A 24245-nucleotide genomic window follows, 5' to 3' on the forward strand; every position below is an offset into this window, starting at 1 on the left:
TTCCTCTTTTCCAGTGTGTGTTCCAATATATATTCTAATAAACTTGTTTTCTCATAGTGTTATCCTGTAATAACTTTTATTGCAGTTATGAGTATTAGATCTTAAAAGTTAAGAAATAGAATTCCAAAACCGCTTTGAATGCTTTTGTTTGTTTTCTCTATGATTAGTGATTGTAATTCCATGCATACAATAGTGTGGTGGAGTTGCCAACATGCATATAAACTTCTGAGCCTGGATATTATGAGAAAAAATGGCTAACTTCTGACCTCAAATAAAAATATGTAAATACTCATTTACAACATAAGGCATGAGTTAATCTGTTCTGTTGGGCTTGCTTTTTAGATGGTTACCTGAACCTTTGTTCATTCCTAACTGAGAGGTCTCATCATTTCCACCAGGAACAAAAGCAATAGATGAAATTAGACTCATGAATATATTTAGGCAAGGAATGGAACCCAAGGCAGTTTGTGTCTGAGGGGCCAAAAGCAGTATTACCTACTTTCTAAAAGAAAATAATAGTATTGTCTAAAGCAAAGTACTTTAGTGTTTATTCAGAGCTAAATTAATGATCTGCTTCCTTAAAAAAATAGCAACTCTGCAGTGCAGTGTATTTTAAGTAAAGTTATAAGCACCAAAGGGAAGGTTAACTAGCAGAGCCCAGGTTTGAGCAGGTCTAGCCTGTCTCCCTCTCTCCACACTTCTTCAGCACTTCATCTTAATGCTGCTGAGGGCTGGAGGAGACCTGCCTCAAAACTTCATCTCCTTCTCTCCCTTTTCTAAATAAATTCCTTTGAGAGCAGGCGTAGTGCAGTGATCAAATTGGTTTTAGTTTCGGGTGGCCAAAATCAGCTTCTTCCATCACTTTATTCCCCCCTCCCCAGCTCCCTTCCTCCTAGTTGCTAGGCAGCAATAATAGTATTCCTAGACATGTATCTTTGGCATTAATGTCTGCTGCATTTAATTTATGCCTCCTTTTCTAAAACAACAACAGGCATGATTTAAAACTGAATGTTTTCTTTTCTGGTAGACTGGTAACATTTACAGGGAGAGCTGTGGTTGCTTGTCAGGAGTTACTTGACATAATCTAAAGATGTAGATGTACTGTATGTGGCCACAAGCATCTTTCAGATGATCTAAAATAATGCAGGATTATTAGAAAGCCTTGCTCTTGGCTCTCTGTAATTCTAAAGGTGATTAAAGTCTTAATGTTGTGGTTAGTTGCTGTACTTGGAGGGAAATTCCAGAGATGCTACTTTTCTCATCTAAAGCCCAAAACCCACTTACTTTATAACAGTAAATGTAATTCAGAATTCTTTCAGATGAGGAAAAAAGAGTAATGGGATGATTATACTAAACACTCAGTACTTTCCTGGTGGACTAGCTTATGCCAGCCACAAATATAAATTGGTATTTCTTAGAACTCATGAAAGGAAGAGGTGTTCCTTTCAACCTGTAACAGTCTCTTCTGTGTTACATCTGCCTGGGGATCGCCAAAATGATTCAAGGGATTCAGTGATTTCCACAGAAATGATGTGTGTGTGCAGAGATACAGAAGCAGATTTGCAGAGTTCAGAACTGGACTGTAGTCCAGTGTCTAAAAAAAAGTAGCCTACATGATCTGATGTTTAAATTTTGCACCACTAGGTGCAAAACAACAATGTACAACGTTATGCATATTCAAGCCAATGAATAATCTGACCAAGAAAAAATATTTCATATTCTGTAGCTCAGCAGGTGGATCATGCTTTATTCTGACCGTGTGATATAAAGGATCTTTGAGCTCCTAGGCAGATGAGTTTGTGTTCCATTGCAGGTTTTGGACGGTGTCTTGTGTACAAGAATGCCAAGTGTACCCTGAAGCGTTACACCAACCAGACCTTTGACAAGGTGATGGGGCCAATGCTGGACGCAGCAACCCGCAAACCCATCTGGCGCCATGAGATTCTGGATGCTGATGGGATTTGCTCCCCAGGTAGCTCTGACTGCATCTTCACTCTTAGTCCAAGTGGAAATTCATGTTCTGTCCTTATTTCTGGTACACCTTGTTTTATACTTGGTGTTTGGGGAGTTTTTTGTCTTGAGGGTGACAGTATTGGAATGGAATATTTTAAAAAGTTAGTTCCTGAGAGCAGCATGTTGCCAGTCATTGGGGGTGTTTTTATGCATTAAAAAAGGGAGCTTTATATTGAAGTAGAAGAGTTAGTCTTTAATAATCTGCTGAAGCATTAGAATTTGTATTCTTATATTCCCAAACTGGAAAGCTTTTAATACTGTAGCTTCTTTCCTGTTTGTCTGTCATGTACTGTTGTTGTCTTAAGGATAGAGACAGATTCCTTATTATTTTGATTTCATGCATTAAAATCTCCTAGCAAGATGTCAGTTAATGCAGTTGTTTGAGGAAGTAAAACCTTGTGGGCTTAATACTTTAGAAAGATGTTTGGAGATAGATAATAAATAAATAGAAATACAAAGATAGGTGCATAACTTTCCAATGGTAATAGATTAAAGAAGCCTCCCATACTGTCATACTTTAGTTAGAAAATGGCTTAATAGATCTGCTAGGATCTAGTCAGAAAGGTGTTTTAAAGGGCACTAAACTTAATTCCATTATGGTAACACAGTTGGGTCAATTTTGCTCTTTAACACTTCACAATAGAGCCTTCAAAGTTAATTAAGAAAAAAAGGCAAGAATCTTCTGAAGTATTAGGGTAGATAGGACTGGGCTGGACTCCAGACTGAGACTGTTCTCAGCATGGAGGTAAAAACCTATTTGAGATAGTTCATGTGGACAGAGCAGACACAGGCTGAAGTTCAGTGTAATTCAGTGGAGGGAGGTGGGAGGGAGGTGCTTGGTGTGCACTTGAATCATTGGGCATTTTACTGAGCTGGTTTTCAATGCAGAGGGATTTGGGAATGATAAGGGGATGGAGCAGGGAAAAGCTATGGATGACATCAGAACCAACAGAAGTGTGTAAATGCAGGGAGAGACTGAGAGTAGTCTAGCACAGCTCACTGTGGAATGATGGGCACTCCCAAATTTAGGTGGGAATTTCTAAAATTTGTCAGTTAAAGTGTTCCCTGTTAATTTTCTCCATACTTAGAGCAGATGACTTCAGATGCTTTTGTGCAGTCTTTTGGGTATGTTGAATAGCTGTTCTCATAGTGCACCCAGCATGTAAGCTGTTCTGCTTTGGTTTACCAGAGAAAGCTGGTTTAGTGATTCTCTTACCATTCAGTATTTAATAAAATAACAGGGCATATTTCTTGGGCATGTTTGTTCCTCCTAGTTTATCTTCCAGCTTTTTTTTTTTTTTCTTTTCTTTTTAAGCTTAAAATGTATTTCTACCACAGGTAGCCAGATACATTTTCATGGTGTTTTTTCTTCTTGTTCTTTGTAGGTGAAAAAGTAGAAAATAAGCAAGTTCTTGTGAACAAATCAATGCCAACTGTGACCCAGACACCTCTGGAAGGAAGCGGTGTGCCTCAGCAGCCACAGTACAAAGATGTGCCAGTAACGTATGTTGCACTGTAACTTCAGAGCTGGGCAGGTTACGTGAAGGAAAGGTGTCTGAGAAAACACTCAGTTCTAAAAAACTCCCTTCTTCAACTACAATTATATTTGGCTTTTGTTTGTTTAATTGAAGATCAAGAAATTTGCAATATATATGAAGAAGCTTATGCTGTCAAGAAGAGCCCATGTGAAAAAATATACCTTGTTCTTTACAAGTTCAGCTTAATTCTCCCTTAGTTTCTATTGTAGCTCTTAAAACTTTTCCAGAAGCATGCTGTACTCTGGAGCTTAAATGTAAACATATATATATATATACATATATATATATATATATATATATATAAAAAACCCCTTTCTCCCCATGTATAAGTTCCCTGAAGATTACAGTTTGGTCAGGAGCTCGCCAATACACTGATAGTTGTCTGTAACTTGTGTTTGGTTCATAGAAGTAAAACTAATGTTTTGGCTTCTTTTACTAGCTACAAAGGTGCCACTGATTCTTATATTGAAAAGGTAATGATTTCATCAAATGCAGAGGATGCTTTCTTGATCAAAATGTTGCTGAGGCAAACCAGACGTCCAGAAATTGGAGATAAATTTAGCAGTCGTCATGGGCAGAAAGGTAAGGTACACATTTAATAAAAATAAATTCATGTTCTATATGCCTGCTATACACATATAATATCATCATGTATCTTTCCAGTGATTGGTTCAGATCTTTCATGAATACAGTGATAAAAAGCCATATCCCTTTTTTTTATTTTGTTAAGTTCGCCTAATTTAGCAATGGTGTTTCTGAAACAGGGAAGTATTGGCAAAAACAACTCTCAGTTTATCTATGAATCTGAAAAATACAGTAGTTGCCCATTTTAAACAAGAACAGGGTTTTGGGGTTTGGTTGGGCTTTTTTCCTAAGTGAGAATTTGTATTTAGGTGATAGATTTCTCAGTGGGTTATCAAGAGAGAGACTGGAGAGATTCTGAATGGACAGAAAAGATGAGAGATGAAATGGGATATTTGCAGCTCTGTGCAGACATCCTGCTCTAAAGACAAGACTGCAGGTAGATAGCTCAGAACTGTGGTATGAAAAGGAAGCAAATCAGGAACAACATTTGAAGTGCACCAGCAGAGAGCAGAAAGAAAGGGAAAATGTTTTTAAAAATACACCTGGGACATGATCTGGAGCAACTCTAGATCTTTAAACCAAAACCTGAAAATGAGTACCTCCTAGGAAGCTGCTTGGTGACATGTAGTTCTTAAGTTTTAATATTAATAGGAAGATGAAAATCAAAAACCTATTTCCATATCTGCTGAAAAAAAGCAGTGAACTCCCTTTGACCCTAATGAAAAAAAATGTGTCTCAGGTCATCCTCTGAATCTCAAAGAGTTGGAAGGTGTGAAAGGGTGTTAAGAAAGAAGTGACTGAAAACAGTCTGACTGTAAGCAGTTTAAAAAACATATTTTGTTGCCATTTTCGCCAATGTGGGGCAGGTTTTGAGATGTTCTCATCATTCTGTACACTTGGAAAATCAAGATTTGTAGTATTTGCAGCATGACCTTCTGCCTTAGTGTATGTGCTGTGCTATTACCTGAGTGTCATAATCTTGTTACATTTTTAGCTCTTATTTTGATTTGAGAACATTGCTTGGTCTCTTGTCAGATGGGATGGGGAGGCAAGAGGTTGGTATTACCAAATCCTTTCAGTGCAGCTCATACATCCCTTGAGATCCTGTCTTAATAACTACTGGAACAGTAAAAACTTCTTGCTTTGACTTGTGAGGAACTGGAAGAAGAACACTGAGTGTAAAGCACACCAGCCTGTGGTATTTGGTGACACCAGGATCTGTGTGGAGAGCAGAGGGAGGGAGCTGAGGAGGTGAGGGAGGACACTGTTTAGATTTGAAATGCTAATATTAAAGCTAGTTGTAGTCAGTGAGCTTTGCAGTAATGCATCAAATGGTGATACTAAGGGGCACCTTGCAAACCTTTTTTGTGAGCAGTGTTCTCTTTGTCAGAAGGCACATGGGAGAGAGTGGTTTTTGTTAGGAGCTCCTTGAAAGCCTCCCTTCCAGCACTTTGGCATAGTCCCACTCCACTCATCCACTCCACTCCACTCCACCCATTGTGTTGGGTTTGATCTCGTGCTGATTCACAGATTCACTTGGTGTGCTGCTCCTGTATCCCTGGAGCAGAAGCAAGGAGCTGTGTGAGCAGCTATGCCCTGGGGTCACAGAGATCTGGTACTTGCTCAACATCCATGTGTAAATCTGAGCCACTGATAAGAGATGAAACCACAACATTTGTCACCAGGACAGAGGAGTATCCAGCTCTGGAGCTCTCTTAAATGATGCTTGAACAGAAGCACCTCCAGCATGTTCAGTGCTTGTGTGATTGGAAGAATTATGGAGAGTGGTTGCTTACAATGGACTCCCAGGCACAAGTATGAAGTGATTCTTATGTAATGTGGCATTTTTATGATGTTTCTTGCCCCTGTTCTCTTCTACAGTAACATGGGTAGCCTGTAGTCAAACCTGAGTCCTTTCATGACCTCCTGGGGCTGTGAGAGCACATAAGCATGAGTGCAATGGGATGGCCCAGGGTCACTGAAGTGAAAGGCTGCATCCCTGACATGAGATACAGAGCTAACCATGCTAATCCACATTTCTGTGGTGTCCAGGTTAGGTGATCAGGACATCTACTTACAGCAAACCTGTCAATCAGAAGAGGTAAAATGGGTGCAAAAGGCAGTAGCTGATCACAATGCCAGCTATTACCAGATGTGGCCTCAAGTTTGTGTGTTATCTATAATAGTCAACACAGCCTTTCTCAGTCCATCCAGCTCTCTCCAAGGTCACATGTAATGCTCAGTGTCTTTCCATAGACACACAAAATTGGTTCTTGAAACTGTATTCTCAAGAAATACTTCCATTGTTTCTGTTGTTATTAAGAAAGAGAAACTCTTCTGATAAGCATTGAAACATTTTTCCTGATTGTGTATTCAAGATGGTCGTTGATCTAAAAATAGGAAGCTATTCCCACTGAGTCCCCAAGGGATTTGGAAATCAGTACAGTTGAAGGTTTCAAGAAAGTAAAGAAGCAGAAGTACATACTTGACTTTCCTTATAAAATCGAGTCCAGTTCTTGCTCTACAGCCTTATAGGATAGTTCTGGTAAGTGAGAGGAGGAAGATCATTAGCTTCAGAGGCAAACAGAAAGAGTTGAGCAATTGGAATGGTTCAGCTGCCTCATTCCTTCCTTTTCTCAAGGAAGATCCTCCTTCAGGAAAATTTTATGTGGATTCTCTTTCAAATACTTTTTTAGCCTCCTACACAGTGAAGGTGTGCAGTGGTTAAAAACCTATGAGCACTGTTAGAGCAAAGCCTATTTCTTTATATTTCTTTTGAGCTTTGTCTAATTAGACCCTTCTTCTTATAAGTGGTATGCAGGATTTTAGCAAGTAATTATATAACAATGCAATCAGTACTGTGTAAGACAAGTTTTCTTATTAGAATTTTAAAAAAATAAAAGCCTTCAAATTATATTAAAGAAGCTGCTTGATTAATCATGATAAATATTTATGGAGATTTGCATGAAAAATTTAAGCAGGTTAGGTTTTTCTCCTAGTTTGAGCTATTAACATGCACCTATTGAAATAGCTGAACAGAATGTAAATGGAACTGATTTTCATATCACTCCAAAAATTAATAAAAGGAGTGCTCCACAAATGTAGAACCGTCAATGAAAGTGGAAAAACTACAGAAGGAAAAACAGAATTGTGTCAGGCAGGCTGCAGTATGGCTTTTGGGTGCAAAGGGCCTTCCATATCACTAAATCTGCCTAAATGCACATTAGGCATCCCACAGTCTAGAGCAAGCAACTCCCTGGGGAAATCCCATGTAGTGTAGCACATGGTAGTGTAAAGCAATATCCTAGATGCTGTAGGAAACTTCAAGGGCACCCAGAATTATGCCTGGCATTGCATCAGGTTGTAATAACTGATCCCCCTGTATCTGGGATTGGGACCTATAATAATAATAATAATAATAATAATAATAATAATAATAATAAGCCAAACCCATCAATTATTGAGAATGTGGCTTTCAGTTTGGTTTTGGAGATCTGATGGGAACATTGCAACAGTTGTGTTACAGCATTTGCAGGTATGTGTCTGTAGCTGTCCTGGACATCAGTCTGTGGTAATCCCTTGTGATCAGGGGAGGGATCATATTCCAAATTATTACAAAAAATTTACTGGGACTCATAGCCTTCCTGGCAGCAAACCTCTCAGCTCACTGGCTTGTAGTGCATTGTAGAAAAAGATGTTATAGTGAACAGGAGAAAGGAGAAATATGGAGAAGATACATTTGACAGATAATAAGAAAGAAAAATTAAAAGAACAGTGGAGTTCTCTTTTTTCAGCTTAAGTATACAACAAAGCAGCAAATACTGACAATAGCAGAATTAGAGAAAAGACATGAAAAGGAAAGGGAAAATCTCCTTTGATAGCTTTTTAACATTATATCTAGTATCATCCTCTGACTTCCAGCTGGGGAAGGCTCAGTTATATCAAGAGAATATAGACAATCATGAAACAGGAATCATAATACTAACAGTTTAACTTTTTCTATTGACAGAATTTTTAATTAGCCATGGATTTGTTCTCTCATCTTGGTCTGAATGCAGGCTATTACCACTTCAAGTTTAATTTGTGACTGGTAGCTTTAAGCCTGTCATAGGGCCATTTAAACATATAATGAACTTAAATTAGCAAGTACCTTGGTTCAGTGAGAAGGAGAAAAAGCATATGTCTGTCTGCATTGTCAGTCTTTGTTGTGAAATATTTTTTATTTTCTAAAAGGAATGCATGAAGATGAGATTTGATTTCATGGAATTGTAGTAGTAGTGGGTTTAAAATAATTAAATATGTTTAAAATAAGAGATTGCACAAACCACGTCTCAAACTTTTTGATGGTCTTTTTCCTGTATTCCAAATTGATTTGTATTTCAAAGCTGTGCTTTGTCACTGGAGCAGAAGGAAGCAGAGCAAGGGAATTAGAAAGTGTCTGGGATACAACAGATTAAATCTCACAAACCAGCTTTAGCCTTTTGTTACAGAAAAGCCTTTCGTTAAATATGTAGGTAGATTTTGTAGGCCTCTGTAATAATACAGATCTATGTCAGTGCCTCTGGATTTGCTGCCTTCTTTGTGTCCTCTCACATGTCAACATGCTGCTGGCAAGGGTCACCACTTCTGGCCTGTCCACCACACCCTCCCTTCACCGAGTCCATGGTTTAACTACACTCCTGCCAAGCTGCCTGGAAAAGGTGCTTTTCCTTCAAGGCCTCTCAAGAAAGAATTACATGAGGAAAAGGAAAAAAAAAAAAAACCAAAACAAATGAGGCCACCGTGTTGTGTTCTGACATGCAAATGTTTTGCTTTATTTTAATACTCACCTTCAAACTGGATGTTGCAGTAAGATCTTTGGGACTGGGATTTGTTCCTATAGTCTACAAAATCATTAAGCTTCTGCTGTCTCACAAATAAATCCTTTCTGGTAGTTATATGTTTATCCTGAACTGCAGGACTTTGTTTTCACTATGTTGCATCATGTATTTTCCAGAAGGATAAAGAAACTTTTTTTGTTAATTATTTTGTTGTTTTAATCTTATATTCTTCAAGCAAAGTCACTTTTCAAAGCACAGAAGGTAAAAGGATTGTTAAGCTAAAGAAGCTTCATCTGAGTTCCACACAAAGTAAATTATTATATTTCCAGATTTCCTCTTGCTTTGCTACAAGTCACAATGAGGAAAAAGTTGGGCTCCTTTGATGTGAAAAAAAGCAATATAACACTTCTCTGAAAGAACATTTCTCAGTCTCTCATGTGAAAAAGGATTAACACCTCCAACAAAGGTCCTGTAGATCACAGAACTAAGCAGCAATACTGAACAGTATTCCTGAGGAGTGGAAAAACTGTATTTAAGCAAGAGATTGTTTGAACTGGCAAACAGAAGCTTTTTAATAGCTGAAGATCTAAGATAAAGGATTAAACCTTTCTGAAGTATCTGCACTTAAACAACTCTAAAGACAAGGAAGCAAGTTTAAATTCATGAAAGATGGTCTTTGTTTTCCTAAATGAACCATGTTCTTTAGTGTCAAAACAAAATCCATTCACAGCATTATCAACTGCATAAACTTCATGACAATACCACTCATCTACCAAAGTCTAACCTTGCTTACTTTTTGAAATTTTTGCTAGTTTGAGCATCTGCCATCTGCTTGCTTAACTTCGTAGTGGAAATCAGCTTATCTTTCTCCTTTTAATGGGCACTTGTACAGTACAGATAAGCAGAACATTTAAAATAAAATGTTAGGTTTAAGTGGCTACTTGTGTCATTTTCTCCCATGTTACAAGTCAGACTTAGTACTTTATCTCTAATAGAACATCAGTGGGTTTATAGTAATTAAATGGTTGAAGTGGCATTAAAAGGAATTTGCTCTTAATCGACTGCAGGAATGTGGGATGATTAGTAGCTATTAGGTATCAGGGAAGGTAAGGATTTCTTACCATATTTTTATCTTCAGAAGTTGAATTTGAGAAAATGTCAGAATGCCAGTAAAACTTCCCATACTGTTTTTTCGATTTATTTTTAACAAAACCTCTGCTTAGCTTGCTGTTTTAAGAAGAAAATTACAGCATTTTTTATCTCAAGCAGCAAACAGGTAACCTTCTGACCTTTTCAGTAAATCCTCAGCTGAACCTCTGAAATTAGGGTGATTTAGCATTTTATGGCACAGAATAAAAATCTCTAATTCTGTTTCCAAATAGTGTATCCTGAACACACATTTTATTAAGCTCTTGACTCATTCAGCCATGTGTATTTTGTAAAGTTCCTATGGTTATTGTTTTACAATAGCTGCTTCCAGAAGCATTGTAAGGGTTTCAATTAATCAGCTCTTTGTGTGCTTCAGACTATGCAAATTTATCACATCAGACCATTCAGCAGCTCATGGGAAAGCAGTGTACAAACTGTATTGTCTTCTAGCACCTCCTCTCATTTAGAGTGATGTTTTTAATAAGAAAACTAATCAAGTTTACTTATGCATTATTTATCTGTTAATTTTAATTCTGTTCTTTACCTCTTATGTCAAATGGGATGTAGCAAGTGATATGATAGATCAGTGAATGATTCAATATTGAACAAAGCTTATGTGATGCAGCACTTTTTTCTTCTAGACTTCTTTTATGCTTAGTTAGCCAACACAGTATGTAATTAGAGAGTTTGGAAGCAGCTGTACTTTTTTTTTGTTCAGCCTTACTAATTTTTGCAAATCTGCCACTTGTCTGTAACATACAACAATGTGTTAAAACTACAACTTCACTTAATAATGTGATGTAGTCCAATTTCTCCAGAAATATTTATTTAATATCTCCAAATTCTGGCAAATCTGGTAAAGCTAAACTAGACGCCTTTCAAGTTAGTTTTAGCTCTTTTACCACCGTATCATTAGAATAAGTAAACAAGCACATTTAGTAATGCCCTCCTTTTTATCTTGCTGATAGAAACTGGTGTTGCTGCAGCTTCTATTCACATCGTCTCCTTTGCTCCCTAATGTCCCTCCTGCTGGTAGTAATTAGTTTTCTATATTAGGTTGTTTTGACTTATTTGATGATTTTTTTTTTTCCATTTGGCATGTGTGTGTAGAAGGCATCTTACCGTGGGCTGGTGAAAAACTTTCCCATAGTGTTGTGTTCTGTCCCTTCCCCCTCCAGCCTCCCCTTCCCTCTGTGTGCTGAGCTGAGGTTTTACCAGCCTGGCTCTGCTGGTGTTTGTCAGCAAACTGGAAAAACAGCCAAAGTACCAGCTCTGCAAACCTGAGTTTCTCCTGATTAGGAGGAGAAACTCTTGGAGGACAAAAGTACAGGGGTGAGGGGCTCTTGATGCTGGCAGAGCCTGGTGGAGGTGCGTGGTCAGCGTTGGTGCTGATAGCATGTGTGGGGCTGAGGCCATCAGGGGCTGTCATTTATTGGCTGCCAAACAATGCCATTGAAAAACACTGCCTATGGCTGGTTTATACTTGCATGTTAAACCACTGTGGATGTCTGATTTAAGGTTATTCTCATTTAAACTCTTACCCTTGCATTAAGCTGCTATGCTTATTAACCCACTTTTTTTTTTCTTTTTGATATCATAAAACAATTTCTTAGCATTTTCACTGATTTTCCCTGTAAGGTGACATTACAAAATTGATACACAAAGTTTTTTTTCTTAGAATTTAATTTGTTGTTCAAAATGTTTCAAAAGAAATTAGATGTAAAAAGTTGCTAGATGCTTTTCTTGCTCAAGCACATAACCCTCTTGTTAATCCACATTAAAAATTACATTTTATTTTATCTGCAGCCTTTTTTGGTTGTTAATACTTGATTGTGGTCCCAGAATGTATAGGTGAGAGCCATTCAGGCCCACTGAATAGAATAGAATTTAGTCTCAAGTTTTATTGCTCCATTTCAGATGCAGCACATAAAATTGCGAGAGGAAGGGAAGGGAATGAATCCAAATCATTTTGTATGTACTCTATGAATGCTGGGGATCAATTTTCATGTGATGTCTAAATCAGTAACAATTAAGAAATACTAACCTCTAGAAAGAGCCACAGAGCAAAACAGCCTCCTATTTGGAGTGTGCCATATTTATGAATGTTGTATGGGGAATAGTTGAGCAGCTCAGCTGAGAAATGCAGTTCATACTTGAACAGGGTTTGGAACTTGAGGCTGTTTTAAAATCCAGCCTCCTCTCCTTTACTGTTTTATTAGCCAGTTGCAAGTGATAATTCCACTTAGATGGATTAATTCCCTTGATCACTTTTTTTTGCAGCTGCTGGCTTGACTGGTACTGTTCTGCTGCTAAAAAAAAAAAAAAAAGCAAATTCAGGAGCTTAAAGTGTAGACCTGCAAGCATTAGTCTCCTAAAGAGCTTCTGAAAGCAAGAGGTTGCAAAATAAAATCAGGTTTACATTTTGACATGAATTGCAGTTACTTGCTTTTAGAAGTGGCATTGTATATAGGAAAGGTATCTTTCAGCTTTTTTAACAGTTGAATGAACTTTCTTAAAACACAGGGTAGAAGAAGCTTCTCTCTGTCCTCTAAATACACAAAGACATGCTATAGATCTGTTACAGGCTCAGCAACTTCTTAAAATACAGAAGCTTAGAACTGAGGCTTTATAGCTTTCCCTTTTTTTCTTTTTTCCCTTCCCCCCCACCCTGCAAAACAGAAACTTTATAAATGGCCTAGCGAGCTTCACATTGCTGGATTCTGTCTAAATATTTTGTTTTTAACTTCTAAGCTCATTATGCCGTCTTTGTGTTAACTTGTATTAAAATCTGTCAGCTATGACTGGTCTCATAACCACAGCCAGCGGACCAGAATAAGTTAATTATTTACTTGTGTCACTAGTGCTCTTCATCTAATGAAATGCACAGCTGTGTTAGATCTGCAGTTGGGTGTGTAGGTCCTATTGTTACACAAGTCAGCGGAGGGTAGAAGCCGCTATGATGGAGAGCCCTCAGTTCTTTCTGCTGTTCTGCCTTTCTGTGTCGATTTCATGGATCTTTTATCATTCACTTTCACACAAAACAAACAACACAGTGGCTGTCTGCTATGGGAACCAGCTTGGCATATAAAAGGTTTTCAGAGCCTAAAGTAATTTTAAGTTAGCTAAGATTTAATTTTTGGCTTACAGGTGCCGTGATGTCCAGATGCAACCTAATGCTTTTTTAGAAGTAAATGCAAATAAGGCAGAGTGTGTGCTCCATAATACACAAATAAAAGAGTATTTATGTATAACATTTTAGGACAAAAAAAGCTGTGCACGGAAGAGATAGTGGATTGGTTTGAGTTGTTTGGTTTTTTTTTTATTTTCAGCAAATGATTGCTGCTTGGCAGGGAGGGCTAGAAGGATGTTATTGATTTATCACAGTAGAACAATGAAAATTAGTTTCAATAGGTTTAAAAACTAAATACAACAGCACACACACCCTTGCCCCAGACATTTTTTTTCCTGCTCCCTTCCCCCATACATCCCATTCTCATTCTATTAACTACTGTCCCATACACCTATCCGTGTCTTGTTGGACAGTGCAAGAGCAGCTCCCTCCTGAGCAGACGCCAATATCCCCCTGTGAACTGGCTGCTCAGGGGATGCCTTTTTAGGGATGTAAGCAGTACCCTCAGCCTTCCAGGAGCCCCTCCACTCCAGGACTGTTCCCAAAGCGTGCTCTGGCACAGTTGCAGCAGGCTGATCTCAAATAGCTTGCAGACTTTTTCAGCTCTAAGGGCTTCTGGAAGAAATTGTCCAGCTGAAACAGTAGCTTTGGTTCAAAGGAGTATGGGCTTAAGCAGCTGCATTTTAGCACCTGAATTTGAATGTTAGATCTCTTGATCATTTATAGCTGAAGTGTGTTGAGCTGCAGAATTCACTATAGAAAGTTGTAAGGGTTGGAAGGAAAATTTTGAAATGCATGATAGACCATTTTAAATGAGTTTTCATGTTTCTGTTTATTCTTTCTGCAGTAGTGTTAGAGTTTGGAGGGTTTGCTTTGTTTTATATCCAATACTGATAGAGACTGAAAAAAGCTTCCAAAACTTTTAAAGGGACAGTTTGTGTTCATGGACTGACAAAATAAAAGCAGTCTGTGGAGTGCTATTCATTGATAGCAGTCTTTGCTCAGCAAACAGATGTTATGTGAAAAAAAATCTTTGTTGTTTTTTTAATTATTTTCCCCTACTTATCTCTTCTCAGTTCCTGTCCATTTGATATGTTTTTATTGACAGTATTTTGCAAAGATGCATACGATAAATAAATTTCAAATCAATAATCATTTTGTACATCCAAAGACATAACCTAAGAGGCCAAATTTCTTTAATTTTTTTCTTTCAGGAAACTACAGCATCAGCTTTAAAAAGTAGGTCTCCCTTGAGATATTCCAGTTCTGACTGGACAGAAGTTTCTAGGTGCTTCTGAAAATAGGATTCAAAGCTTTCTTCCCTAATTTTCTAACTCACAGATCACTGGGAGCATTATGTAAGGGTATGCTAATTTTGCCAGCCCTGTCACAAGAGCTTTCTTCCAGTGTGCAGGTTGGGAGCACTGATCATGGTAATGAATCTGGGTAAAAAGTGATCCATGAGAAAGAGAGGAGGAGGAAAACACTAAAGAAAATCTTGTGATGAGCATCAGCCCTGCTGGTGGTTTGCTGTTGTGTGAATAGAAATGTTTTCTGTGCTGCAGGGGTGTGTGGACTGATTGTTCCTCAGGAGGACATGCCATTTTGTGATACAGGGATCTGCCCAGATATCATCATGAACCCTCATGGCTTCCCATCGCGCATGACGGTGAGACACTGTCCCCAGGGGGAGATCAGCCTCTAGGGACAGCAAAGCCTGGAGCATGGTTCCACTGAGACTGTTCCCCAGCCATCCTGCATGCACCTGCTCTGCTGTGAGCACTCTGCCCTGTGTTTCACTGTTGTGAAGCATCCTGCTGTAAACTGAGTAGGGTTGCAGGCTGTTTGTGTGTTGTTCTCATTTTATTCTGTATCAGGATAAGAGGAATGAACTCAATACTTCACTTGCACCCTTTTCTGTTTGAAAATTGCTTGCTCTTCTTTCCCTGTTGCCTGTGCCCACTAATCTGGCTGGGGCAGTGTGAGATGAAGATTGTAGAGGGGCTTCAGTTATAGATCCAGACATGTAAAGCTTCTTAAATTATACACACCTCCCTGAAACTGAGGGGAGTCTTGCACCTGTGCTGCAGGGTCACACTAAATACCTCCCTGCCTGGCCTTTATGTGGGACCTCAGTGCTTCCTTCATAGAGCCTCTGCTCCTTCTTCCTTTGTTAGCATCCTCCCTTCTGTTCCCTGCTGCACTGCAGCCAGTCAGACTCCAGGGCTGTTTCCAACAGCAGAAGGCCACACTGGATTCTGTCTGCTTTTCTGATAACTGGAAGAAGTGGAACTGCCTGACTTGGGACCTTAAATATGTTCCCAGACCCTGTGATGAGTCCAGTTTTCCCCTTTCACACAGAAGTACTCCCAGTTCTTGGGTTTCTTCCACTCCTCCTGTTGCATGCAGTAGCCCAGCTGCCCTCTGGGTCACTTTGCCTGACCTAAACTGTGCTGTGACCAATCCAGCAATGTGCCTCTGCTGATGACCAGGCTGTTAACTCTGCTTTTCTTCCACAGGTAGGAAAGTTAATTGAACTCCTGGCTGGAAAGGCTGGGGTCCTCGATGGCAGATTTCACTATGGAACAGCTTTTGGTGGCAGTAAAGTGAAGGATGTGTGTGAAGATCTCATTCGCCATGGTTACAACTACCTAGGGAAGGACTATGTGACATCTGGGATCACTGGGTAAGGATCTGCTGGGTAGCTTCAGGTGTTTCAGGAGAGGGGGAAGTCCTGTTGAGACACATCTGAAAAATTCTCATGTCCTGGAGCTTGGGAACTTGCAATTATTTGCAAACTGCACTGTGAGACTGAGAAAAGGACCTGAAGAGTAGTGTGAGTGTTTTTTTTCTTGGAAGCATTTTGTGGTTCCACATTTTAAAAATTGCCAGTATATGTGTGGCTGTAAAGGGAATGGCCCTTGTGGTACATGTGAAAATTTCCCAAGTTTTACTGCCTGACAAAAAAAGCTAAAATCAAGGCTTTCTTGCTGCAAGATAGTAAGAAATTTCAGGTTTCTGTCGGCAGAAAGTCTTACATATGCTTGGAGTCAGATAAGCATTTTCATGTTGACTTTAATAGTACAGTAAATATGGATTTGGAGGCAAGCATCTGTTCCCTGGGAATATTCTGTGAGTGCTTTTTTTTCCTTTTTTCTTTTTTTTTTCTTTCGATTACACAATGTATTGGTCTGGCATAACACTCTAATCTGCAAACTTCCTGCTGTGTTGATCAGACCAGCTTCTGAGACACAGAGTTCAAAGAACATAAGATAGTTTAGGAACAGGAAAAGGCCATATGGCTTCACATGCCTGCCCTTCCAAAATGTATCTTAATCCTACCTTCCTGCTATTTTTATTATCCTTCCAGTCCCCTTCTTCTCAAGGAGCAAGTTTAGGTCTCTTTTGCAAGTTTTTTTAATATACTTTTTATTTTAATTGCCTTTCCTACCAACTTATTCCATATGTTGCTTCTCTTTTTGTTTCAGAGATACGATTTTATTTTCCTTATTCATTCCATATTCCATAAATTGTATATCAAGTATCCTGGTGCTTGAAACACTTCCTGTTGGTATATGATGGCAGCTTTTAAAAAAATCTGACTAATTGTGTTTCTTAGGGAGAATAAAATCATCTAGGTCTAAAAATCCCCTGTCCCCAAACTTTAGCTTTGTGGTGTCCTATTTAGAGACTTTGCATAAGGATACTGATACTTTTTTCCCAAGCAAATTGCACAGGCTTAATCTGTTTGTTATGAAATTTGAAGGCAGATTTCATAACAATGTGAAAGTTTGCAAATTTCAAATGTCTAATGAAGTTTTATTATTTTCTTCAATAGTGAGCTTTTGGAATAACTCTGCATAATGTCAGTAATGACTCTGAAAAGGAAGTGCAATACTGTTGTGTCCTGCTTGTTTTTACATTGCACATACTTTCTTCCTTTTTAAACAAATCAGTGGCCATGCTGAGTCTGTCTGTCTGTCTGTGTTAAATCTGGTCGTTCTTAGTGCTGAAGGTGGTAGCTGGGAAATGACTTGAGTGTTTTTCAGTGTTGCTTTCTGATCTTTAGGCTCTTACATTCTCCTTACAGTTTCAGTTAAACACAGAAATCTTTAGCCATTACTGCAGCTCCTAGAATGGAGTAACACCCTGTGTATTGCTTGCAGATGTTCTCAGGCTGATGAAAGTGCCTAAATGCAGTTCTCAAGAGCCCTTTACCCAGCTCATCTGAGCCCCCAGTGCCAGCCAGGGCAGTGATCTTTGTCCCCTGGCTGCAGCTGCTGAGCAGTGCAGTCAGGGCAGCTGTGCTGATGCACAGCCTCTCAAGGAGAGCTTTCACCCCTCTGGGGCTTGGCTTGTGCCTCGGGGTGCTGGGCAGGGAGAGTGAGTGGATGAGGACATTGTCAGGCTCATCGTGTGCCACTGCTAAGCTATTCTTCCAAATGCAAATTTCTTAAAGTGCTCCTGCTAAAAGGATGTTCTGAGCATGTATGCTGCGTGTGCTTGTTTACATACATGTTACCTTTGTGAAGGAATGTAAACAGAAACACCCAAAGTCACTCTGCAGGGTCTGACAGATTTACAGTCCTTCCTGGCTACGGATGACACTGTTGAAACACTCCTGTACAGACAGAGGGACTTGGCCATGTTACAGCTGAAACAGATACCTGTCCAGCATGTCTGCACAACACAGGAGCAGAGCTCAGGAGCTTGTTCCTTGCTGGAGTGGAGACAGCAGCACATGGTGCTGGCAGTGTATTCCCCCTGAGTTCAAAGATTTCCCTCAAGGGGTTTCAGACTGATTGCCCAGAAAACCCAAACACGTTTTTCTAGGACTTGAGTTTTCCAAATTGTTTCCCATTTCTCCTGTATGTGACAACCCTGTCTCTCTTTAGATAGATGTGTGCTAACTGTGTATGTTGGTTTTTTTTTTTTGTTTTTTATTCTTTCAGGGAACCTTTGGAAGCATATATCTATTTTGGTCCTGTGTATTACCAGAAACTGAAGCACATGGTGTTAGACAAAATGCATGCAAGAGCTCGAGGACCCAGAGCAGTGCTCACCAGGTATTGTTACAGGCTAAGCACAGAATTCTTACTGCATTCAGAAGGGTGCCCAGAGTGTGACTGATGGCTATGAATCAAAGTTTATTTACCTTGTGTTGCTTGACACAATATGCTATGAACTGTTTATTATTATATTTTAATTTAAAATTAAAATATTTCTGATACTCCTTGCTCACAAAAAAGAGTTTAGTGGCATAGGCTTTGTTTTGGGGATGCTTCTTGGGGGTCATTTAGTTCACCTCTCTCCATTGCAATAGGATTATTTACTAAAACTTACCAGAAAATTAATTTCTACTTCATCTTGAACAAAGATACAAAGATAATCTTGATACAAAGATAATCTTGTAGCAAAGATTATTGCAAATGTCCTTTGCCAGTCTTTCTGGGCTATTATATACACTCTTAAACCTCACCTGCTGCATTGTGACACAGTGTTATCTTCCTGTTTGGCTTTTCATTGCATATTTCCTGTGCCTTTTTGCTTTCCAACCTCACATTGTCTGTAGGACAAACTGAAGTTGTCTTGCACTTTCCATGGAAGTAAATAGCAGAGGTTGAACTGGGAAAGAAATAATGAAAACATTTTGTAATTCTTGCCTGACCTTTTTCATCAATCACATTGAGAAAAGTAAGTGTAGCACAACCACAGCTGCTTGCTTATATGAACATAAATGATATTCCCAAATGATAGGCTGTCTGCCCCATTTTCTGTTCTTCAGTGGGTTAGGCATTATATTGGTCCTTCACATGAAAATGAAAACTCTGTCTTAGCTAACAGCACACAGGATTTACTGGGACTCCTGGCTTACCCAAATCCCTTGATCTGCCTTTGTATTGCCTCCCCAACTTCTCAGCTGTTCAGAGATACTGAATTTAAATGAAACCAAAACACCAAGTCAATGTGATGTTTATATGTAAAGATGAAGGTGGTGGGATTTCCCTTACCCCTTCCTTTCTGCAAATTCTTTGTTCAGTCAGTAGCATCATACTGTGTAACTAAGGCTTCTTATTTGACTTTCAGGAAAGCCAGTGGATGTTCAATTTATACTGCCTCTTGACTAGTCTTTCAGGAATTTCCTTTTTTCTCCTCAAATAATTAAACATTTGTTATTGCCATTGCCTCTGCTGAGAGAGTCTGCATTGCCAGCTTTCATATTCACTATTGTTTTATCATCCACTGCACTTCCTGGAGAGTAGATCGCATCTAGCATTCTTTTTTGATTTTAAAAGTAATCCTGGAACAGCTTCCAACGTGGAATTTGGCTGTCATTGTCTTGAAATGTGTTTTATTATATATCAAATGTACCTTAAGTGACAGAGCAAAGCTGTATTTCCATCTGGAATAAGGCAGAATACTTGAGCTTCTTGATCATCACTGATTGTAGCTTTTGTTCTGATTAAAACAAGACTTTGCAGAATTGCAAAGCAGCGCTCTTTGTCAACACAGTCAAAACCCACCAGGATGTTGCCCTCTGGATTGGTATTAGAAATGAAATGCAGTCCTTAATTTGAAGGCTGTGAGCAGTTGGCAATTAATCTAAAACACAGTTCTGTATTCGTGTTGCCCAGATAGGCAGTCCTGCTGAATCTTTGCAATAGATAAGCTGCTTTTCATTTCTCTTACAAGAGAGCAATATCAGCTTTCTGCATGCACAGTGGTTTGATGGACATTGTCAGAGCTGCCACCTGCATGTCTCTGGGACAAGTCAGATGTGCCAGGAACTGCTGAGTGCAAAAGGGACAAGCACTGCTCAGGGCTCCTCTCTGGGGCTCTGAGAGCACAGCAAGCCCTCCTCCTGGCAGGCAGTGGTTTTTTGGGTAATACTGCACTTCTTGGAGATCAGTGTTTCAGCAAACAACTCCATCTCAAACTAGCCACTGGTGTTCCCTAACAGGCACAAGGGAGATCTGCTGAGACCATAGGGTAGACTTATTTCCCCCACTGGCCTGTGAAACAAGGAACGAGACCATTAAGCTAAATCCACTGTTCTTGCAGAAAATGCAGAATTAGTGCAAATAAATTCTTAATGTCCTTAAAAACACTGAAGTTAATTGTTTAATGATTTTTTCCTAAAGGCAGCAGTGAAATAGAACAAAGATCACTTATTTTTTATTTAAAGAATCACTGCATTTTATTTAGCATGTAATGATTTTGAGAACTTAATGTTTCCTTAATATTAAAAAATCTCTTTTTAATGATATTCCCAATCTTATTTCCAAGAGTCCGCTTTGTTTTCTGATGTTATATTTAGAATAAAGAAAGAAGTTAGTTGCCCAGGGCAACAGCTGCAGTGTATGTGTGTGTGTAGTGGGAAAGGGGAAGCCCAAATACTTTTTAAGTACTGCTTTAACATTTTAAACAACTTTTGGTATGAGGAATTTTAAAACTCATGTGAGCTGGTAGAAGAGTCTGATAATCTTAGGAAGCAGAAGATAGATTAATTTCAAAGGCATAATATTGAAATTTTTTGTACTTTGGGAAACTACTTTTTAGGTAGGAAGCGTTTTGTTTTGTTTTCTTTTAATGAGATTATACTGACAGTGGGAGTGCAACTTAACACCTAAGGTTCAAGTTGGGGTTTTTTTTGTTTGGGGGCTTCTTGTATTTTTAAATAGCATTTCATCTGCCTTAAAAATCTTAATCCTGTATCTGTTGGAAGACCCACAGCATATCTACCCATGGAGCTGAGACCCCATAATTTTTCCAGAGGTTTTATCCTCCCGTAATTGGGTTGAGACTTTATCTGGGATCACATTTATAAAGCTATTTTGTCATTTTATCCTGTGGAACAGCACCTGATGAAACTTCTGAAAGCAGACTTGTGCATTAAGAAATATTTAAAAAGTCAGTTCATAAAAAGAACTCAGGAACTTGTAGCACCATAGCAAATGCCTGATTCACTGGAGGTCCAAACTGCTTTTGAAATCTGCCTCTTGGGATTTCAGAAGAGAAACTGCAATCACCACGGGGTTAGTCCTTTAAAACAGCATCTGAACAGTGATGGTGCCATCATCTGGGGAGGGAAACCTGGGGAGTTTAATCAGGATGTAAACAACTTTTAGCCATTCTCCCAACAGTGGGGAAAACAGAAGGTTCTATGAATGAAAAGGACAATTTGAATCACAAGCAGATTAGTTTTAAGGTTCCAGTGTGGTCACAGAATCAACTTCCCCCTAAAAACAAATACAATTTGCCTCTTTAGAAGATATTTTGGTCTTGTAATTAGGCTTATATTTTACACATTACAAAAGTTTATTATGTGTTGTATTACATGTATTAGATATTGATACTAGAAGTATTAGATGTTGAAGGCTTTTATAAATTCTTTCCTCTGCGTTGCAGTAAGTTGGCAAAACGTTATTTTTAATATCTTTAGTAAGCTTAACAAATTTGGTTGTTTGAAATAATAAAAACAAAATATACTCCAAAAGTAATGGGCCAGATCTATCATAGAATATTTTAGGTGGATTACACTGCTACAGGTGTCATAAACAGCACATAATAATGAGGTTTCAGTGAGTAGTGAAGCTCAGCGACATCTTTTAAATTCCTTCTCTTTGCTGTCACATTTCAGGAAATACACTAAGATGGAAATATTTAATAAAATGCATGCAGTATATTAGTGCTTCAGGAATTCAGGATTGTTTTTACTTCATAGTTTGCTCTAATATTTGCAGCCTAAGTACTACATCATTGTGCTGATACACAAGAGTAGAACTGATACAGTGAAACTGCAGTATGACAAACAAGAGGTTAAAAGCTTTGACTGTGTCCAACAAAAGAATGGGCTTAAGCAGTCTTAATGTTAGATAATATGCAGTGCCTTATCTTTTTACCTCAAAATCTTTAATGTATACTTGCATTGCTTTATTAAAATTTTCCTCTAGCACTGTAAGGACATGGAGTCTCCCCAGACAATAAATAAGAGTTTGACTTGCAGAGGAACCTATAGAACACAAAAACTAGTCTATTAACCATCATACATGAAAAAAATAAACCAGATAAATGTTACTTTAAAAAAAAGGCATTTCAATCATGAGTTAGCAGTATGTGTACTACTTGTTTGCTGATTTATTTTGGTATTCTCTCACAGATCAAAACCATCTTTATTTTAGAAATTAGTCTTAGCTGTAGTTCAGCTGAAACATTAGGTTGATGATTGATTCATTAGCTGCTGAATATTGTTTCATTTTGTTAGCTACAAATGATAATGTCTCATCAAGAAAGAGTGCCAAATCCTTGTCCAAATCCATGTCTTGGATACTGTTGGAAACCTTGTTTTCACGTTTTCAGCTGCATTCTGTGAGGTAGACAGCTGTGGCCTGATGCTGCAGCTGCCACTTACAGAACTGCATCACACTGCCAGGTACAGAAGCAACACATTGGTGAGATCAGCAGCTCTGCTTTGCAAAGTGCTGATGGCCATGGACCCTGTCCTGTTCCTACAGTTTGAAGACAGGCATTGCTAGAGTCCTAGAATGTATGTTTTGGAATATTTACTGCATTTTCTCCAATGTTTATTTCCAAGGCAACCCACCGAAGGTCGATCCCGTGATGGTGGTTTACGTCTGGGAGAGATGGAACGGGATTGTTTGATAGGATATGGAGCCAGCATGCTTTTACTGGAGAGACTGATGATTTCTAGTGATGCCTTCGAAGTGGATGTTTGTGGGCAGTGTGGCTTGCTGGGCTACTCTGGCTGGTAAGTTGTCTAGTGAACTTTAGAACTAATACTACTGCCCTTGGTTGCAGTGCTTCTCAATTTTCAAGTGCTCACAGGTACCAATTAAGAGTCCCATGCACTTTAATCAAAAGCAGTGTCAATGTTCAAAAGTGGTGTTTGGAAAACTGGGGACAGGGGATGGTTCTTCACTGTGGTTTGATTGAAGTTAGGACTGAATAGAGTGTGTAGTCAATGGGCCAGGGGTCTCTCCTGTTGTGGGGGCAGAGATATTCTCTTCCACAGCCAGACTGTTCCCTTCAGTCTGTCTGCTGACCTTCCCATCCCACTGGTGACTTTCAATCCCACCCTTGCAAGGGATTATCCAACACCCAATCCAGTGTATCATCTAGTTTTGAAAAGGGGAAAACAGTAGTGTCAATGTACTTGATGCTTCTGCCATCAGAAATGAGGCTGCAGGCTGGGCAGTCACACATCTCCCTGGTACAATCCCACATTGAACCCCACATGGCTGAAGAGCAGAGTGGGCACAGAAGAAAAGGAGAAGAAAGCAACACCCCCTGCCTTCTTGTTCTTTAGCTATGGAGTTCATAATCCCATGCTTTCTCTGGCCATGCTCCTCCCAGATGCCTTTTGCTTTGTCATCTTGTAAAACAAGGAGTTCCTCCTCAAAGCATCAGACAAATGCACTGAGCCCATGCTGGAGCTTGACAGACAAGCAGCTGTCTGTTTGGGAATTCAGCTGGCTTCTGCTTAAATGCCTTAAGTCCCTAGAAAACTTCTGTCTAGACTAGCTAATGGTCTTGCTGTCTTGGTCTGAGAGCTAACCCAGTACTCAGATGGTCTCCTGCAAAGAAACTGGTTTTTCATGTAGGGGGAGCATAAAACTGGATGGCAAAGCTGTGTGCAGCTCATCATGTGTAACACACTGGGTTTTGCTTTAGCCATCTTTTCTCCTCAGCAATTTTGAGATGTTAGATTTACAGCTGGCCTGTAGCATGCTGAAAATACACCACTGTTATTAGAAGATAGACAAACTTGTGTTTATAGTCTTGGAGGTGAGGGAGATGTTTTGCTTTAATCTGGTTTTGTTTTAGCCAGGCAGAAAACAGACTTCTGAGACCAATAGGAATTTGAGATAAAATGTTCTTGCAGGCTTTGCAAAAAACAGGTGACCTGAAAGCTCACAACTAAGGGAAGAAAAAATAAATGGTGCAAGTTTAAGTTACTCTAATGTTTATGACAGGGTTGGAAGGAGAGTT

At 39.1% G+C, this 24245-nt stretch overlaps 1 protein-coding gene across 2 annotated transcripts in view; it reads left to right on the forward strand.

The window, feature by feature from the left end:
- The window catches only part of POLR3B (RNA polymerase III subunit B), a 71839-nt gene that overhangs the window by 43676 nt on the left and 3918 nt on the right, over nucleotides 1-24245 (forward strand). For both annotated transcript variants that reach the window (XM_085049675.1, XM_085049676.1), the window contains exons 21-27: nucleotides 1814-1972; nucleotides 3399-3516; nucleotides 3991-4133; nucleotides 14801-14904; nucleotides 15755-15921; nucleotides 18188-18301; nucleotides 22831-23004. In XM_085049675.1, the coding sequence (XP_084905801.1) occupies nucleotides 1814-1972; nucleotides 3399-3516; nucleotides 3991-4133; nucleotides 14801-14904; nucleotides 15755-15921; nucleotides 18188-18301; nucleotides 22831-23004 (979 nt within the window). The remainder of the gene's footprint in view (nucleotides 1-1813; nucleotides 1973-3398; nucleotides 3517-3990; nucleotides 4134-14800; nucleotides 14905-15754; nucleotides 15922-18187; nucleotides 18302-22830; nucleotides 23005-24245) is intronic.

Source organism: Lichenostomus cassidix, chromosome 1Ab (genome assembly GCF_008360975.1).
Source record: "Lichenostomus cassidix isolate B80296 chromosome 1Ab, HeHo_3.0, whole genome shotgun sequence".
NCBI classification, from domain to species: Eukaryota; Metazoa; Chordata; class Aves; order Passeriformes; family Meliphagidae; genus Lichenostomus; species Lichenostomus cassidix.